The sequence below is a fragment of the Thalia democratica genome, chromosome 7 (genome assembly GCF_965202585.1).
Source record: "Thalia democratica chromosome 7, ktThaDemo2.hap1.1, whole genome shotgun sequence".
In the NCBI taxonomy this organism is placed as follows: Eukaryota; Metazoa; Chordata; class Thaliacea; order Salpida; family Salpidae; genus Thalia; species Thalia democratica.
Genome location: NC_139171.1, coordinates 7,877,271 through 7,898,657, shown reverse-complemented (window position 1 = coordinate 7,898,657; position 21,387 = coordinate 7,877,271). Strand labels below are relative to the sequence as shown.

Sequence of the window (21,387 nt, the reverse complement as noted above, 5' to 3'; positions counted from 1 at the left end):
TTTAGAACCAAATATAACTTTCAAAAATTATGCAGTATATATTACAGCTATTTTTAAATCAAGCATATCTGTTTGTTATTATGAAACTTTAGTTTTATTGCTTAATTATACAACAAAATTAAAAACAATTTCAAAACTAAACGTTTTTTTCCATTTTAATTAAAAAGTTAAACCACTGGTTTTATTATTTCTCATTCTGGTGTATTAAAAAATAAATCATAAAACCGAAACTAAGCAAAAAACATCAACAACTCTTTTTTTTGCAAACTTCCCAGTTTTGTGTGTGTTCAATTTGTACCTTTCAAATGAGCTTATCTTTTTACTTTTTCTACTTTTTCTCTTTACTCTCGCCAAAAACTTTTACCTAGCTGATAATTTGCAATATTGCCACTCATTTATTTATAGCTGGTAGCAGTCGACAGTTCAAATCTAGTGCAGTTCTATTTATTGGTTTTGTTTACTTTGAGATAAGTAATGATAGTTATATTTACCCTTTTCTGTTTTGTATTTTTTAGTTTTGTGTTTATAACCAATGGACTTTTTGTTATGTGTGTTTAATTATTGTTAAATTGAGGTTTTGATATTAACATGAAATTAATTGTAGTACTATTTATTTTTTTAATTACTTTAAGATATATAAATGGTTGTTTTACTTGCCACTTCCTGTTTAATGTTTATTTTCAGTTGTTTAATTGTTTTCTTTAATTAGGTTTTGTTTTTTAAGCATTATTTTTTAGCTTGTCTGTAAACAGCTAACTAAGTCTTAAACTAAAACATTAACACTGGTTTACTTTAGCTTGTTTTAGTTTTCATTCTACTTAACTTTAGTTTAGCAGGGTTGTTCTTAACATTAATTTTTAATAAAAAGTTTTCTAAAGTAGTTTTATTAGTTTATGTGCTTAAGTCTGTTTATAAAATAATTAGGCTGCTTGCTTATTTATTAACTTAGTGCAACAACTTAGTGCAGTTCATAATTACATTAAACATTTACATAAAACATAATGATTGAAACTTAGTTTTTTTTTTATTTTTTTAATAGTAAAGTTGTTTACTTGTATACTTTTAAATCAGTAAAATTAAAGTTCTTTTAATTGTGTGCAACACTGGCAATAAAGTTTAATTTAATGCAATATTAGTGCATTTTTTGTTTTTCTTTATTTTGTTTACCAATTGGTCAGTAGCTTTTAAGCTCAAGTGTTTTGTATAACTTATCTGTAAGTTTTGTGCTGTTTTGTTTTTAATTGTTATTTTTAGCTTGTTTGTGAAAAAGTCAATTAGTTTTATAAAAAAAAAATAATTTTGTATAGTAAAAGCATAGCTTGGCGTTTTCAATTAGTTTAACTGATGTTTTAAAAGGAAGTGTTATGTTTCCATGGCAGTATATTATATTCAACTTGTATATTGAACTTTTTTCAATAGAAAATAATTATTTTTCATTTTCTATTTGAATATTAGCCACTTACATGGTATAACTTTTTTTCTTTTATACAGTTATAGAAATTAAATACTATTTTATATTAGTTCGTATTTTATAGAAGCTTTTCTTTTGACTAGTTTTTAAAATTTTTTTAATAACCATTTCAAAGAAGCTTTTTTTAGTTAAGTTTTTCTAACAGAGTAGAAATGTTTTCTTTAGTTGTTCGTAGATAAAAATGTAATTTCAAAATTATGTTCAATTTGTTAAAACTTTAGTTTTGTTGACTTTAAGACATGTAATGAATAGTTTGTATACATTTGATTTTAAAAAACTTGAGTTACAGCTTAATTGTAACTTTTTTATTTTTGTTTTGTAACTTTAGTGTTTTTGTTTTTCTTTAAATTCAAGTCATCTTTATTATAAAATTTAAATATGTTTATTTAAAAGTTACCTTTTAATTAAAAAAACTGGCATGTTTAAATATTTTAGCTGGAAACTTGACTAAAAGTTTTTTATTAAAAAACCTATAGTACAAATTAAGTACTAGGTATGCTTATACATAAATCAGGTTAGTTTTTGTTACAAATCTTTAAAGTTTTTATTTTAAACACACTAATGAACAGGTTTAATTGAAAAGCTGTGTAGACAATAAAATTGAAAGTTATCTCTTCATTTAATTTATTGATTTGTTTTTCAGTGCACTGTGAAAGTTTTAAATAGGCAACTGCTTTTTCACTATTTAAATTAAATTTTATTATTTAAATGTTTAAACAACAGCTCATTAGATAATTTTGTCGTGAATTGAAATAATTTTGTTTCCGGGTGTGACATGTTATGTGTTTCAAAATATTCATTGGTAAATGTGTATAAAAAACTTTAAAAAATTACTTTTTTCATATTTATTTTTTTATTACATTAAGCTAAGTTTTTTAATTTTTATAGCAAGAACTTAAATTTGAAACAATAGTTCTGAGTATAAAAAACTGTAAAAAGAGGATTTTTTAATTTTTGTTTTTGTATTACAATAAGCTAAGTTTTTTAATTTTTTAAACAAGAATTTAAATTTAAAATAACAGTTCTGAGTGATGTTTAACTAAAAATAAAGCTTGTAGTTTGAAGTTAGCAACAAGCATATGCTAATAAACTCACTTTTCCGCGGTAAAATAAATTTTGCAAGGTTTGCTGTGTAAACATTATGAGCTGTACTTATAATGTCTTCAATAAGCTTTTGTTTGACTCAAGTTGAATTATGAGTTTACTCCAAGTTTTGTGTTTCTAGCCGATTATTTTGTTTTAAGCAAACCACAAACTCAATTGGCTTATCATGTTAGCTTTAAAAACAAGGTTTCAATAATATTGCATTCGTTCAAAGATATATAAGTAAATTTTCGTTCATAAAAAGCTTATAAAGTTTTATAGATATATTTTTATTTCTTTTTTAAGCAGTAATACGAACAATGTAGTATTAACTATTATGTTTAGAAAAAAAAGTGTTTTCAACTTAATCCGGTCTTTTGTAACACAAAAACAGCAAAATAAAAGCAGCTTTAAATTAAACATTGTTCTAATAAGTTTTCATTTTAATTTAAAAATTTAGTAATATAAGTTTTATTTCAAATGAAAAGCACAACAAGGTATAATAAGTGCAGGTTTAATATTTTTGTTCAGTGCAAATCGTTTAATGTAGTGTTCTATAAGCAGCTTGTATTCTATAATTAACTTTTATTAGATTAGTATTGTGTTACATGTAATGCTCGTATCAAGTTTTAGAGAAACGGTTTATGAATCTGAAACAAAACAACTTGCTTTAGTTAACAAGTGTACTAGCTAATACTTTTTTAATTTTCATTTCTTTAAAAGAGTGTTACCTTCTTTTGTACCTGTATTAGTTTTTAGTAAATCGTTTTTATTATGTATTACTTTTTAATATACTGAGTTTACAAAGTTCTTTTTATACTTTTTTTATGATGGTAGTAAGTTAACATTTATATTTTATATCTTGTTATGATTTATAGGAAAAATTATATACAACTTTTTGTAAAACTTAAATCTTTACCAGTCATATCTATACTAAACTTTTGAGTACTTTTTTAAAAACAGCTCGGCAAAGTGTTCAATTTTTATTAGATTTGATTTAAAAAAAAAACGAAACAAAGGATGAGTTTTTTTCTGTAACTGTTTATTACGAATAGGTTTTAAGTTTACATCTTTTAAATAACTATGTACTAAATTGATGTAAAATGTTTTGTACTAAATAATCACTGAAAAAGAAACTTAGTAACAAATAAATCAAACAAATATTGAAATTATTTATTTCAACAGTTTTAAATAAATATAATGAACAAGCGTAAAAGTTGGAGAAATGATTACAACTTGGCAATATCGCAATCCTCATCAAGAAGTCCTTCCACAAAAAGTCCCTCCACGAGGAGAAAAGAGTCCTGCATAAAAGACAGGTTTTATTTGTTTTAATCCTTTTTTTTCAAAGATCTTTGTGGAAATGTTTAAATTAACTTTTATTATTTCCACTACTTTTATCTTCTGTGCTTTAAACTGCTATTTATATTTTTTGTAACCTGCATGAAAGACAAATTTATAATTGTCATTATATTTGTTTAAGTACTATAAAAACTATGTGTAAACTAAATTTTGATGTTTGTTGATAAAGCTATTAATTATTTTTTTACTGTAAAGTTAAGTACTGTATGTTGTTATTAGAATACCTTGAATTTTAAAAACTGCTATCATTTTGGCTAATACCAAAAGTTCTATGTATAAAAATTTGTAGTCTTTATTTAACTGATTATTCAATTAAGCTAACAAACTGTTAGAAGTGTTAATTGAGGATTTGTATTTTATTTTTTAGACTAAGTACTGATCTAGCCTAATTCCAGAAACACTTAAACAACCGTGTCAGTTATTAAAATTATGTGTATATGCATTACAGATTTAAATTAAATACATTGTGTAACTACGCATAAACATGTTTACAAGAAATTTTAAACTTTGTAGAGTATTAAAGGAGGAGTGTAGCAAAATGGAGAAGTTGGTCATTCAACTGAGGAGAGATCTGGAGGCTGTTAAAATTAACATCAGCGGTTGGTTGTTTTTTTTTAATGAAAACTGTTTAAAATCTGTTAGCTAGAATAACAACTTTAATCTATCTGAAAAACACAGGTTTAAAAGGTCTGAAAGTTATTTGGTTTTTAACATTTTAAATATTTTAACATCAAAAATCCATTTTTTACATTCAGGACTAGTCGTTTGTAAATATACTTGTTAACTGTTTCAATGTGTTTTGTAGTGTTCGTTACCTCACAAAGTTTAAAACGATATATTGTGATAACAAATTAAGTATTACTTTAAAGCAAAATTAAGTATTACTTTGTTTTACGTTTTTATATATAACAGATAGTTGAAACTTTTCAACGATTTAACATTTATTCATTTTCTAAACTAGGAGAATAATTTTAGTTGCTATATTTACAATACAGTAAAATATGAATAGTTAATAAAAAAAAGTCGAAATATACACTTAAATTTGTGGAACACATATTGTTAACATCTTTTAGCTTATAACTTTTATGATTGTACTAAATAAAAACTATAAAGTTACTGTAATGATGTATTATAGTTGTAACTTTGTAAAACCACTGTTGTAGTCGATGTAAAAACCTAAAGTGCATTTTCAAACTAAGGGTCTCTTGATAATTTACTTCAACTTGAGTTAAGTAGTTAGCATTTTATAAAGTGTTTAGCATCCTTTTAAAACAAATGACATTAACACATTTAACTAAACGCGTTGAGTACAACCTAGATTCTTTAAAAATATTTGTTGCTGTCGTTATCAAAGCTTCATAATTTCTGCTTTTTTTTTTAACTTTTACTGAATTGTAACAACCGCAATTGCGAGTGAGTTATTAGTTCAACCCTCAATTGGCCCGTGCAATCTGTCAAAACTCATTATTTTTTCTTATATACAACTTGAAGTTAACAGGTGCTTTTAAGTAGTAAAACTTTGAACTCTATTTAAAAAAAAAAGTTCTTTCAAACTATAAAAAACTTATTTTATGTTTTTAAGTTTGTATTTTACGTTGAAAATATGTAGTCGATGTACGTAATAATGGGATGATTTTCTAGCTTGAATACTTTTTCTTGTTTAAAGGTCAAAAAAAACTTTTAATAAATATAAAAATGTTTCATTAAGAATCTTCGGTTTGAACTTTTTTTAAGTGGCTATTTATAGCGCTAATACAGTCTTTTTTAACGAATGTTTTTGTTCGAGATTTTACCACAACTTTTTCTGATTTTGCAATATCAGTTTGACATTTTTTTAAATTATAAAGTAAAAATGTATAAACAATTTCTTTTTTATAAAAATAAGCATGAAAAACTTTTCATAACTATTTAATTAATGTAAAACTAAGTTTTCATACATTTTTGAATGTTTGAACATTTTCTTAAAAGTTCTTTAGTCTTATTTAGTAAGTTACATATGTTTCTTTTATAAACTAGTTATTTTAGTTCAAATCAAAAGATTACTTGATTTGGTAAAAAAACTTTTTAATTAATAGTTTAGATACTTAAATTACGTGTTTTATAAATATCTAAAGCCAAAAAAGATGAAAAATCATAATCTTTTAATATCTTAATCGATTAAGAATTTATGTTGCTGTTAGATGTTACAATGATATTTTTTATTATTTTTATTTATATTTAAATATTTTTTTTATGTTTTACATCTGTTAAAATATGAAAGAAAAAATAAAATTTCTTCTGACGTTGAAGTCAGTTGTTCATGCAAAACTCTATTTACTTTTGGCGCGAACTTAAATACTTTTGCGTTAAATGTATTTGAAATATAAACTAACATTAAAAACTTAATCAAAATCAAACTTAAATAAATTTTTGGCGTTTAAATCTAATGAATACTCTTGGCGCGGCATTAAAAAGTTAATCACATAACAAATTTAGTTATTCTCTATGTAAGTAGTGTTTTGAATAAACTTGTTTCAAAAAGAACTGTTTTTTTTTTTTATAGTTTGGTGGTATAAGTACTGTTTTAATAACTTTAAAATCAGACACTTTATATGCGAACCATTTAACTTAAAAAATTATTTGTGCATGAATAAAAAAAATACTTGTTTGTTTTTTCTGAGTGTAATAAAAATAGATATAATAACTAAAATACACTCGTTTTATTTTCAATTGAGGTTAAGCCTTGTAAACATTATTACCTTTAAACTAAACTAAATACAAAACTTGTAGCTGTTGTAGATGTAAAAATTTGAACGCACGTTATTACACGTCTGACTGTTTTCTTTATGAATGTTTGTTGTTAAGTTAAGTGACATGTTTTAGATTCAAAAATCAAACTTTTAGTACATAAATAATTATTCGTTAAACTTTTACTTTTTGCACTACTAAAATGATTCAACCAGTTCTCAAATTTTTTCTTTCATTTCCTCCTTTTCTTTTAGTGTAAGTTTGTTTTAAAGATTTATGCTTCAATGGTTGTTACCCACTCATTAGAGATGCTAAGTTACCTGATGCTTCAACATTGCATTTATGATTAGTACAAACTTTAAAGTCTAATACACAAAATATTCTACAACTGTTGTCACTAGATATAGTAATACTTTTAAAACTAAATCAATATTTTGAACTGTACATACCTTTTCATATTTAAAGTAAAACTAATGCTTATTAATGTAAATGTATGTTAATTATATTATATACTACATAATACATATTATTATTGATGTAACTAAAAAAACAGTTTGCTTATTTACGTTATCAGGTGTTTTTACACGCATGAACGAACTTCACAGAATTTCGTAATAAAAATCTCACACAAAGCACTTAAGAAAGATATTTACAAATACTTGAAAAATTAGTTTTGTAAACACTACAAGTTATTTTTAACTTGTTTTCAAAGGTAGGTAGTGAAATATTATATTTTGGTATTATTTTTTATGTGAAAACCAAATATAATACTTAGTAGCTTGTTTAGCTTTTTAATGCTTCATTAATCATAATCACTGTTTTGTTTTGTACTAAGCTATACAATTAAATCTAACAAACAAATTAAAATTTAGATATTTCAACTGTATAAAAAAATGCACAAAAATAACTAAGACGTGAGTTTACATCGCTTAAACGTATCTATTTTTTTTATGAATGTATTAAAATAAACTTTAAGCAAGAGTTAGTAAGAACAATTTATAGTTAAACCTTCTGTTTCTAAACTCGGGGACGATGTGACAAATTTCGAGTAAATGTTGATTTTAATATGTGTTTTTTATTATGTGACTAATATATCCGAGCTCCGGTAGTTTAAATTTTACATGTGTCAGTTAAGACTAAGTATGAAATTTACGGCTGATATATTTCACGTGATAAAGACAGCATTAACCATGAGCCCGTTTCATAATATGTATAATATAAAAATTCTCAACAACACAGCCGGTTTATTTGAGCTAGTTAAGGTAAATGAAATCAAACAGAAAGCTTAAGAGTAGCAAACTATGACAAACAAAATAACATTAGTATTTTAAATAGTAAACATTCTCAATTACTTTCACACAGCCGGCGTGTCAGGACACGACATAGTGAACTGGGTTAAGCAGAGGTTCAACAGAATAGAGGACAGGGAGGCCGCCCACATAGCATCGCTGATCAGCAAGCACGGGTACATCTACCCCAGGGACGATTGCAACTTAGGGGTGAAGGATGAGGCTAAATTGTACTTCTTTCAGGTTTGTTGAAGTATATACGACTTCACTAATTTGCAAATATAAACAATAGCTTTCAAAGTTATGCGGAATTAAAGTTTTATTACTTAAGTTATGCTTTTTTCACGTTTGGTTAAAGACAAAGCTTCAGGTTTGTGGTATATAACTGTAATATTTTTAATCATTTTTGTTTGGTGGATTAAAAATATACTAACTATTATTTTCTTTATTTTAATTTATTTAATTTTTTTTAGACCAGGTTTGTGTATTTTATTGAAACTTTTAAGTTATTTTAAATACTGTTATTTATTAGTTTTGACCAGTTTTTCTGTTTGTTGGTTAAATTTAGAATAAATAAAAATTTACCTCAAATACTTGTGTTTATAACTAGCAGGTGTTAAAGTTTTGAAAAGTATAATTGTTTTTGTATTTTAATTTATTTGAAAACATGAACTTTTAGTAATTTTCTCATAGAGCCTTAATTAATCTGTTTTTTTATGAACTTTTGTATTTTAAACTATATCCATTACATACTAAATTTTGATTTATATTAAGTACCTTTTAAAAACTATAGAAACTAAAACATTTCGTTTTTGTTTATCAACTTCAAACCTTTTTACTTAATTAGTGTTCTTTTAATAACTGATTTATTTGTGAAAAACACTTATGTGGTAGAAAAACTTTTGTGGAGTTTGGAAAACATTGCTCAAAAATTTTACTGTAAAAATAAACAAACGATTAGTTTTTAGAACATTTAAAAGTTTAAGTTGGTTGAGCTTTAGAGTTTAAATACATTAGCGCTTTTCAATCAATCTTGAGTGAGCTACAAACGTTATGTCTTAAACGTTTTACAATTAAATTACAAATATATTAATGTTAAATTAGTTTTATAAACCTAAAATCATTATTTTTTATTAGTATACTTGTACATACTTTCTTTTAATATACATATACTTTAAATATGTAATATGCATGTATTTATTTTTTATGTAAAACTCTTTCATTTGTTTGAAGAAAATTATGGTTTATTACATTCAGTAAAAAAACTAAGTAAAATATTGATAACTTAATTGACTATAGCGTAATGATAAAATATAAGTAGCTTCTTAAATTAGTTTTAATTATCTTATCACTCTTAATTGAATTTTAACACTTTTAAATTAAGTAATTTAAAGTTTGTAATTATACCTGTTTTAGTTTTGAAACTAATTATTTGTATACTTTTAAATACATAACTTAAATGTTTTTATAATACTTATAGCACTTGAAACTATTTCAATATTTACCAAGATAGATTATAAGTTTTGAAAGTTTATTAAACAATGCAAGGAACTATCCCTACAAAACTATTTAAAAATAATATCTTAACAACCAAGTAATAGCTAATATATAATACTTTAAAGAACTTTAATACTAGAGTTTAGCATATATGTAAAGACTACAATAAAGTTGCAACTATTTTTTTTACTTTTAATATATTTAAACAAAGTAAGTACAATCTTTTTACAACTAAGTTTTAAGTTTTGTTTTATGTTTTAAATAACTAACGGCTAGAATTTTTTTCTTGATTAAAAACAAAGTTTTTTGGAGATTTTTTGATAAAACTAAGTGAGATGAAATTTATGTCGTTTAGATAAAATAAAAAAGTTTTATACTATCTAGATACAAACATTTAACATCAGTTCTATTTACTAAACTTTTTTGCAAGCGTTTTCTGTACAAGTACAAAATTTAATATACAACAATATACAAATATTTAATTAACTTGATTATTTTTACTTTTTATAAGTTTATAAATGTAATATCTACTTTTTACATTTAACAGAGTACATGGATGGTTTTTACTTGAAAAGAAGTTTTACTTACAATAAATTTATTTAAAACTATTGTAAGAAACTAACTGAAGAGCTGTTTTGTCTAACAGAACAGTGAAACATTTGTAACAGTAAAACGTAGTGTTGTACTAATAAATTCTTAAATACATACATTGAATAACTAAAACTTACAACTATATAGGACGAGACCTTCTGGATGAGCAACATGGGACACCTCGGCCACCGTGAATACGCCATATATCTGTGCAAGCAAGACATGGGTACCAAACAGAGGTTCTTGTTGGAAGAATACGAGGAAGAGCATCTTTCAAATGTAGATTATTAGTTAATTTTTACTAATTATATTATATTATATTGACTATAATTTTAAAAGTCGATAAATACATACAAAAGCGTATACCAAACAATTGCACTTTTTTTTAATTCTACACTTTTCAAAACGTTATTTTAAAGGTTTTTGAGTGGGATTAGTAAAAAATAAATTAAGTTAATCTATTTCTGTTCTAACTAATTGTTTATATATTGCTAATATTTAACTTTTTTAAAGTATCCTTGCATCACAATGCCGGCAAGTCGGGAAGTTGGAGTTATTTAATATTTGTTAAATATTATGTTTTAAAGATAATAATTTAACTATATATACATTTATTTTATTATTTAAATGTTTAAATGCCTTTACTTATATTAATTACATACTTTTTGTAGTATCATTACGTCACAATGCCGGCAAGTTGGGAGGACATTGAAGATATGGCCAGGCATCGGATTGCACTATTGAAGAAACTACCTAAAAAGGTAAATACTAATTATGTATTAATCTTTTTATTTTACATACTGGAAATCCAACTAGTTTCTATCAATATAAGAAGGAACTAGTTGTATTTCCTGTTGTAAATGACAACGCATCGGACTGCTTTGCTGTAGAATACTTGAATATTTTGACGGTCGCTTAGTCACACTTATAGTGACTGTTGACGAACTTTTTTTTCGTGATTAATAAGTTTTTACAATTGTTTAACGTTTAAATGTTTTTCAGTTAAGTTTTTGTTGATGTTTTTGTTGTTATCTAAATTGCCACCTATAAGGTACAGTTTAAACCAGGGTTTCCAAAAGTGGGTCTTGGGGGGGAGGAATGAGCAGTAAAAAAGCTACAGGGGGGCCATGATGTCATAATTTGATACTTACACTAGATTTTCTGGACTTGATGATAAAGATCAAAAAAAGGCCTTAGGTATTTTTAATGGTAGCTTTTTGAATAACCTGTTTGGATGGAGCCATAGTTTTTTTTAATTCTGTTTAGGGGGACTGTTGAAAAAAATTTGGGAAGCCCTGGTTTAAACAGTCAGTTATTTTATATTTTTGTTAATAGCTCGGCAACGCATCGCTTGTTGAAAAAGTTCATTTTGTTTTTTGTTATTGATTTTTGTTGTTGCATTTTTTTAAATTGTTTGTTGAAGTAAACATGTTGTTCTCTCTTAGACTACAAGCTTTGTGAGAAGATAACTAGCAACTAAAATACATATCTAAAAAAGTAATTTAAGAAGTTGCCTAATATGTTTTTTTTAATTCTTAGTTTATTGTCATTTCTATGATTTTTTTTATAGTTTAGCTATATATTTAGTGACTAACTATTTGAAAGGTACAGGGTCGCACTTCATTATACCATTATATATATATATATATATATATATTGGAGTTTTTATTGTTACTTTATTACTTCTGTGTACGTGTTTTTAGTTAAAAGATAAAATATTGTGGTATTTAAAAGTACCACAGAAGATATAGAATTTTTACAGTTTCAAAGTTGTTTTATTTGTATATTGAGTATATCATACATTAAAACAAGCTGGTTTAAGTTAAATAATAATTTGTAGAGAATTTTTAGTATTTGATTTTATTCGTTGCTACAAAGTAAATTAAAACACTTATTGATAGTAAATAAGCAATTGTTTTGTTAAAATTTGTAAATGATGTCTTTAGTTTGTTCAATTCTCTAAAAGTTTAAAGCAAATTCATACAAAAGATGCGAACGCAAATAGTTAAACTATTTATTTAAGGTTTCAAGTTTAAGTTTGTTATCTAAGTATTAACAATTTGTGCTTTGCAAAAGGAAATTTATAAACAAGTGTTTCTTAAAGTTTAATATTTTACAAACTTTTTGTTTTTTTTAAATGCTTAATTGTTTTTATCATAAAACTATACACGCTTTGAGAGTTAAATAATTTTTTACTTTCAAAATATAATTAATTTGTTTACAGTAAAAAACCTTTTTTTACCTATAAAGAATAGTTAAAATTTAAAAAGCTGAAAGTTTTAGTTCACTTAAGTTCTCAAAACATTTTGTTGTAACAATTTTTTTTTATGAAAAAGTTTTAATGTGATTAAGTATGTAAAGATTGTGACTCCTTTTTTATTATAAGTTCGTCATAATTTAAAGTTGTTGAGATAATAGTTTTATCTTAATATTACTCAAAAGCTAAAATTTTAATCGTTAAAGTATTATTTTTACTTTAGCATTATCCTCATTAATATTATTTTTAAATATAACAAATATATCTTTTAATGAACACTAGTTCGATAAATCAGTTGAAGAATGAATTTTGTTTCCTAGTTCACTTGATTTAAAGTTTATGTCGAGCTTTTTACAGTAAGTATTTAACTATTATCTATACTTTAAAAACCTTGAAATTGCTAGTCTTATGAAAATGAAAACCTGCAATTTAATCGTTTAAGCTGTATTTAGTATTCAAATCATGTGTTTTGCTTCATTTATCTGATAAATTAAAAAAACATTATACACAGTTGTATTTTAATGCATACATACTTAAAAAGATTTAATTCTTAATTTAAGAAAAACGAAACTGATTTTGATAATACTATAAATATTAAAATGCAATTGCCGAAATCTTACACAGCTTGTTTTATGTAAAGATAATCCTAGATTTATTTATCTATCTAATTAAACTTAACTTATTGTAGCTAGAACTAGTTTGATGCTTTCATAATATAATACAGTAAATTTAAATTTTCAAATTTCAAACATAATGAGACAAAATTTTAATATGTTTAGCACACAAATTTCACAACTAGTATTAAACGTAGCTTTTTAGTCACAAGGTTGAGTAAGAAAGCATTATGCGTGTATCATGTCTGGTGTAATAAAGTAAAAATCAAACTAAAGTTCTTAATTCTTTTATACTCTAAAGCTATATTTTTATTTTTTAACTCTTAGTATTTTTAGTTTCTGAAACTAAATCTAACGTATATTAGATAGATAAAAATATTTACTGTTTTTTTTTTGACATTAAGAAAAATAAAGTAAGCAAGTAGCTGTAAATTTAGAAAACACATACGTTTATATTTTTAATTTGGAAATTTAAAACTTCAGTTCCAACAAAACAACTTTAAGTTCTTTTGTATACGAAAACGTTATTAGATAATAATAAACAAAATATCGCGACTAAAAGCTTAGCACCAGCATTTTTAACACTTGAAACATACATTTGCTGATGTAAACTCATTTAAAACAATTTTCAGAATAAACTTTTTAACTTTTTTAATATAAATTTACGGAGTTTTGAAGTGTTTTTGTGTATAAAAAAATTGAATGATTTTTTAAATTGTTTTTTACCTTTATATATGACTTTAAGAAATTTAAGAAAAAAGCCGCCTATTGTTTTATTTTTATTTTATTTCAAAAATTTAGATACTTAAATAACATACAAAAGTTATAAGCAGTTGTTTTTGTAAAACATATAATATATTTTCAAAATTCGTTGGCCATAAAGTTTCACTTATTTTAAAAACTCATTCGCATAAAAAAAAAAACTTTATGAACTATACCATCATAAACGGGACAAAAGAAAATAACACAAAAATACTGTCATTCTATAATTATAGGGAAAAAGAAAATAACACAAAAATGATGTCATTCACAGTTCTTACGCGATTACTGCAACTATCATTAACAACTTGCTCTTGAAAACCAAGTATAGAGAGGTCTGACGAGCAGATTTGTTAAGTTTAATAATAATTATGTTATATAAAAAATTTACATTTAAACATTACTGCTCTCAGGAACAAATAAGTGAAATTTTTGATGCAAAAACAACATTCACAAGCTTGTAACATATGTACTAATTTGAAGCTGAAGATCAAGAATCTAATGAGCACTTGAAAATGTTGGAGCCGCTCATTTCCAACCCGCAATCATTTCCCACCCACGATCAAATCCCACTCGGTCAAATCCGATAACCGCTTACCAACCAAGGGTAAGGGTTAGGGGTAAAAGTGATAGTAAAAAAATTAAAATAAAACAAAAATATTAAAAAGTAAAAGAACAAGTAAAGGAAAAACATGATTGGGAATTGTGCGCGGGTGGGAATTGTAAGAGTACCTGAAAATATACATACTTACATAAATTAAATCAACTTACGTATATGTTATAGGAGCGGGACATAAAAGAGCCTACGAGCGAAAAGCTGTACACATTTATAAAAACTAATGTTTTGTAGGAGATTTTTTGTAAATGTTTATATGAAAATATTACTTTAAATCATCTCTTTTGCACAACCTTGTTTGCAGTTGAATTTCTTTTCCCTTTGCCGGTGTTTCATTATTTCAGAAGTTGTCACTCACAAACTAACTAAGAAATCTTATTAGACTAGAACCAAAAAATATATATATATAAAAACTAATACCTGTTTTTAAAATTTATTTTTTCTTGGTCAATATTTAATTATATAGAAACGGCTACTACAAAAATTAACAAAGAACCTTATTAGAATATAACCAAAAAAAAACATATATAACTAACACATGTTTCACAGGAGCGGAAGATCAAGGAGTGTAACGAGCAGGCTTACTGGAAAGTGTACAGTCCCCCGCCATGGAGCTGGAACGTCACCGAGACCAACATCGTGAAGAACGGCCGCTCGAGGTCGCTGCTGAGCGAGGAGAAAGTGCTCAAGCAGAAGATTCAGAACGTCGAGGACGATCTCAAGAAGGCGTGCCTCGATTGCAGTCAGGTTTATTTTGTTTTCATTAGCACAAAATTTTTGTTTCAGTGCTTTCAAGCGCACTATATTCAGTACTTAAATTAAACACTTCTTGTTTTAACAACTTTTTTTCAATTAACAGCTGTTCTAGTTTATAGCCTCTTATGACCCTTAAAAAGCAGACTATATCAGTACTGAACTTAAGTCCTCATACATTTTTTCCAGGCCTGTTCCATACTTCTTTGTGGTAAAAAAATAAACCTCATGTTCTTTGGGGTTTTTTTACTTAACTTAAATAATTCTTAACACTTTCCGATGTACTTTTCAAGTTTTGTTAACGTTATGAACAAAAATCATCTTGCAGACAACTTATATAAAGAATGTTTTTATACTTACAAGCGTATTAGTGTTTTATTAAGTAAAATCTAATAACATAGTTTGTTTTATTTGTTTTTCTCACAGGCTTGTTCTTCAATCTTCAAATCTGTCCAGCAGTCCCAGTCGTTCGACCGCATCTGTAACCCGCCCGCCAACAATCTCCTGGCAACCACCAACACCTGGGAATCCCCCAACGAGGTGACGGACTTCGCGAAATGGGGGATTTCCTTCAAGCTGCTGATGAACGACAAGCGGGGAAGGGACAAGTTGAGGGAGTTCATGGAGAAGGAGTACTCCTCGGAAAATTTGGACTTTTGGGAGAAGTGCAAGACTTACAAGAGCGCGCCGAAATCGCAGTACCGGACGCGCGCCAACTTCATTAGGAGAAAGTTCCTGTCGAGCGAGGACACTTCTTCAATCAACTCCTCCTCCCCCTTCATTCACGACCTGTCGAAATCTCTAAACTCTCTAGACTTGCAGGAGGTCACGCCGATCAACATCGACCAGAAGCTGCGGCGGGAAATCGAGGAGGCGCTGGAGCGTGACAAGAAATTGGACAGGTGGTTGTTCGAGGATGCCAGGCAGCACATCCACGAGCTGATGCGCACCGACACTTACCCGAGGTTCCTTAAAAGTGACGTTTACAGGAACTTGCTCATCTGCAAGAAGTAGAAGGATTTTTAAACAACATTTAATTTTAGGTATTTATATTCCAAGTTTTGAATTTTTATTTTTTTAACTCGTTTCACATGAGCTGATGCGGACCGACACTTATCCGAGGTTCCTTAAAAGTGACGTTTACAGGAACTTGCTCATCTGCAAGAAGTAGCAGAAATTTAAAACAATGTTTTTTTTTTAGTTTTTTATATTCCAAGTTTTGAGTGTTTATTTTTTAAGTGGTTTAACATGAACATCGAAACACACTTCAATTTCATAAGTTTACAGAAACTTGCTTATCTGTAAGAAATAGCAGGGCTTGAAGTAGTGACACTTTTTTTGACTTTAGTTATTTTTATTCCAAGTTTGAATATTTATTTTTTAACTGGTTTAACAAGAACATCAAAACACACTCAAGTTTCATAAGTTTCTACAGGAACTTTATAGGATTTAACGAATAATAGCATAAAACTATACAGTAGTATAAAACTGTTGTTTTAATTATTTTATACTTTAAAGTATACTTCAAAAAAAAGAAAAAAAACTTGAAAAATATAAAAAAAGGTCTATTTTTGATAAACTGTTACATTTGGACATATATAAAATACATTTTGTTTGTTGTTAACAGATAGTTTCTGGTTTCTTAAAAAAATATTTTTTCTAAATAACTTTAATGTATCTCTTTTGTTGATCCCTAACTTTAAGTTATTACCAAAATTTTCCTCATGCATATATAAGTATTTCTAATTGTAAAAAAAGCACATTATTTATTATTTTTTTCATTTTGTTAAAATATTTTTATGTATTCCACGTTTTGAAAGTTTTCACTTAGTTTTTTAGTTTTTATACCAAGTCTTACTTTTTGGTTAAAATATAAGTTATTGGAATTTTTAAAATGATAACTATTTACTACTTTATATTTATACTGTTTTAATACATTTGACCGATATGATTAAAATAATTTTGGTACACTTTAAGACAACCGTAAATTTATCATAAAGATATAAAAAAAAGTTTTTTTTTTTAAACTAAAAACAATGTAGTAAGTTTGTTATTTTGTTTTTTAAATTAAGAACTTTTTGTTTCAAACGGTAACTACAGATAATAGCATAAATGAAGTAAATAATATATAAAAGTTAATATTGTTGGTTATTATGTGCAACTTTTAGAAAATTTACCTTAATAAACAAAACTAGTCCGTTACAATTTTTTTATTAAAACACGTTTCTTATAAAAAATAGCTTGTTTTTGTTAATTAATACTTTTAATGAGTTTCTATTTATTAATAATTACTGAATATTCCGGTAATTGTTAACAATTTAAAACGTTTTGAGAAACATTTTTTTTGAATAACTACAATGCTTAAATATTTGCACTTTATGCTATCTTTAATATTGTAGTGAGTAAACCTTACACTTGTTAGTAATAAGTGAAAATTGTAACTTATATGTATGAATAATATTTTTACGTATTCTTCAAATAAGATGTTTACTCCATTTCTTTAACAATTACGACAGTTTTATCTTAGTAGTTTTAATTACAGTAAACAACCCTGAACACTTGTTTTTATAAGGAAAACATAATCTATATTAGTTTTCGCATTTTAAGTTATAACATTTATATATATAACAAACTTTTAAGGTTTGTTAAAAACTAAGCTTTAAATTTACTTGCAACCTTAAATAATATTTCTACCGTTAAAATGATATTTAACATTTTTCTCACTAGACTAATAGTTATATAGTCAACAAAAATTTAGTTTGGTTTTAATTAAAATAGTATTTTTACCCCAAATTACTTTAATTTATTTTATAATAATTATACTTTGTCTAAGCAAGTATTTTAATTTACTATACCTCGATTTATACATTGTTTTATTTTATCTTACGTGTTTTTTACGTATAATAAAAAAAACATTTGCTAAATAAACTCCTTTTTTAAAGTTAAATTTTGGTTTATAACATATTTTTTTGTATTTAAAAACTTTTAGAAAGGTGTATGATGATAATATTAATTTTTAATTTAGTTTAAAATAGTTTTTGATATATTACATTTTCATGCAGTTTTTTGTTTTTTAGAAAAATATAATGCGTTTGTTTTGCTGCTTATAAAACTCTTTTTTTTTGAACAAGAATATAAAATTAATCGATTAGCGTTAATGTTTTTTTAAAACAGTTGATAGTTTTAACAAAGCAGTTAATTAAAAACAAATTTTTTTTTTATTTACAACGTTGTTTCACAGCAATCAGCATATTTTTTTCAAATTGTTTAGTCTTTGTTTTATATACGTTAATAAATTATAAACTTTTTAAAGTTAAGACAATGTTTTTATATATTATAAATTATTTGTTTCTATTTTATAAGACACTAAAAATAGTAAATACTGGTATAATTTAATTTTGATTTTAAACTATATTTGAAGAATTTATTGAATATATTAGATTAGAAACAATGTTTTTTTTTCATTTTGAGTTACAAAACTAAACAATGTTGTAATTATTTCCAACTTTATTTTGCCTTACTTAACAGTTTGAATATAATTTTTATTTTGTCGTATTGTAACCACATGTATAGTATAAAGCTACCATAAATCTAGCGGTTGGTAGTGTTAAGGTTACCAAACTAATATGTATTTTATCTTGATTAGACTTCTAACTTAAGAAAGCAAGTACTAAAAAGTTTAAAACAGTAAGTTTGAATAACACTCGTTCGTAAGAATTCTTTATTAAATTTTTTTAATAATTATTAATTTTTTTAAGTTTATAAAGTTGTTTTAACTAAAAACGCTTTAAAAAACCTTTCATAAAAGTATTACTCAAATTTCAATAAAAAAAAATTTTAAATCTTATATTTTAAAAGTACGATCCATACTTCTGTTTCGAATGAAACAAGCTAAAACAATTTTAGGTTAGATTTTGGTACATTAAAAATTTTAGAAAATGTCTTACATTAAGGATATATATTTTTTCAAACAAGTCAAACAAGTTCATTACCTGGAACGTGGTGATATCATAAAAAATGAAAACTTTAACTTACTATGATTAAACACTAATTCATAAAAATTACTACATCCGATGGAAATAAAAACAAAGTGTTAATCAAGTATGTTCTCGATAGCTTTAGTTTTTACTTCATAAAATTTATAAGAGACTTTTTAAAAATTTTAAAACAACTTTGCTTCAAGTTTTCCATTTTTTTTAAACAGCTTGTGAACAAAATACTGTGAATGTATTTTAAACAATTAACTTTTAGAATATGTTTATATACAATTCTTCTTCATCATAATTAGTTTGTCAAGTATCTAGCTTTAAAATTGTATAAAATAATTTAACAACTAATAGTTTTGTAGATTTAAAAAGTACAACTAATAGCGGTGTTGGTTTTATAAGTAAATTTTTATAGTATACAGCATCTTAGTTGGTTATCTTTATCACAATAACAAAAATAAAGTATTTATATATACAACAAACTTCAAAATATTTAGGTAAACTATATATGTCGTTATCAAAAATTAATTACAAAACTTTTTTTATTGTTTTATTTTTCTTTCAAAGAAACCTGTGTAAGGGTATTTTAAGACTTTAAGATTTTGTATAAATCTAGTACTCGTTTATATTCAAGCAAATTAAATATTTTTTTAATCAAAACCTCCATTTTGTAAGAATTTCCGACATTTTAATAACAGTATTGCACAAGATAATTTGAGACATTGAAATTATTTTCTGATTAAATTACTATTTACAGCTTAAGTATTTTTTTAAATTTAATACTTTTACAAGTATTTGTTTACTAAAAACTTATCTTTAATAATTTATTTATAGTTTTAAACTGTAATACGATATATAAGCGCAAAAGTTCTTAAAATTTTTAATTTCTAAAATTATTTTCAAAAAAAATTTGGTAATTTATAGTTTAATTTTGTTGTATTAAATAATTTTGTACAAATTGAAAACAAAAGTTTCACTTTCTGGTTTTTTATCTGAGTGGAAAACTAATTGTACAAGGTATTTTATACAAAATATAAGTCAGTTTTATGTTTTGCTTGAGTTTTATTTACTAACGTAATGCAATTTAAATATAAAATCATTAAGCTGCCTAAAATTTACCACACTCTCCAAGCTGGCAAAAAATTAAAAAATTTTTACACATTAAAATATAAGATAAAGTAGTTATATATTTTCTTTTATTCATTTTACAAGTAATAAAACAACCTTTCCTAAAACTTGTTTTCGTCTAAGGTGTTGATATATTTTTTCTGTTTGATTTATAAAAAAAATATGTTGCGGGCCGCATATTAAGAAAATAGTTTTGCCTGCCGATTAACTGTGGGTCTATTTTACAGCAGAATTGAAAAATAATAATTTAAATAGCACTAATATTGTATTAAAATGGAGTTAAAACTAAGCATTGAATTATTTTTTCAAAAAAGCTTAAATTTACATTTTCAAAAAAACTTTTCAAGCTTGAAATTAATTCGAGATCCATACAGTACAAAAATCTAATTTTAAATTTAATCTTTTAATTTGCTTTGAAATACTATTTCATTTAAAGTAATTTTAACTTTATCTGAAGCTTTTTTGAACACTTTAGCATTTAAAACGATTAAATTAAATTTATGCGGAAGAAATGAGTATCAATCAATAAAGTATAGTTATCTTAGCATGCTGTTTTTTTAACATGAAATACATAGTAAATTAAAACAAGTAAAACAAATCGAAAAAAGTTTAGGGACTGTGAAGTTGCTTTCAAAATACTTACGCAGCTAATAAAAATTAAATAAAAAAAGTTTAACTTTATTATTGTTTCAATCAATGCTGAAAACTTATTTTAAATTAAGTTGTTTAAGGTTATTGCTTAAAGCTAACATTAAAAATACTTAGTAAACTGTTTAATGTTTGAATTACAGAAAATAAAGCAACTGTTTTAATATTTTAAATGAAAACAAAACTACGCGAATACTCAAAAATAGTCTTTAAATATTGTTAAATGCGTTTCTAAGTATTCAAAGTGGTTATTTAGAAAGTTTTATTGATTCCAACTAGTTTTTGTTTGCAGGTAAGTATCATCTGTGTTTAAAAAAATTTTTATATCAATAGTATATTAAAGTAAAAATTAATTCAATTTATACTTTCTTAAATATAACGATTTATTCAAAAATAAAAAAAAAATTGTTACACTTTGAGAATCGTCAGAAAATATTAGCTTATAATATACTATTTAATTTATTATACGACTGTTTACAAAGTATATATTACTATGAAAAGTTGTCAATAGTTGCTGTTAGATCATTGATGTCATGTCGCTAAAATTTCATATCCAAAAGCAAATTTAGTTAAGAAACAGAGCTAAATTAAATAGATAGAATAAAT

The 21,387-nt window shown here is 25.1% G+C and overlaps 1 protein-coding gene across 1 annotated transcript; it reads left to right on the top strand.

The window, feature by feature from the left end:
• Positions 1-3,737: 3,737 nt before the first annotated feature.
• Positions 3,738-16,331, top strand: LOC145840505 (regulator of G-protein signaling 6-like). The gene is made up of 7 exons (XM_082947789.1): positions 3,738-3,873; positions 4,430-4,515; positions 8,006-8,175; positions 10,168-10,299; positions 10,692-10,781; positions 14,816-15,013; positions 15,446-16,331. Exons 1-7 carry the CDS (start codon positions 3,755-3,757, stop codon positions 16,031-16,033), a joined length of 1,383 nt encoding a protein of 460 aa, XP_082803915.1. The 5' UTR covers positions 3,738-3,754; the 3' UTR covers positions 16,034-16,331.
• The last annotated feature ends 5,056 nt before the right edge of the window (positions 16,332-21,387 follow it).

Bases quoted from the DNA above. Each gene is read 5' to 3' on its own strand.
- LOC145840505 (XM_082947789.1), top strand. From the start codon at position 3,755: ATGAACAAGCGTAAAAGTTGGAGAAATGATTACAACTTGGCAATATCG. The intron at 8,176-10,167 runs GTTTGTTGAAGT...ACAACTATATAG, and splicing joins CTAAATTGTACTTCTTTCAG to GACGAGACCTTCTGGATGAG. The intron at 10,300-10,691 runs GTAGATTATTAG...TACTTTTTGTAG, and splicing joins AGGAAGAGCATCTTTCAAAT to TATCATTACGTCACAATGCC.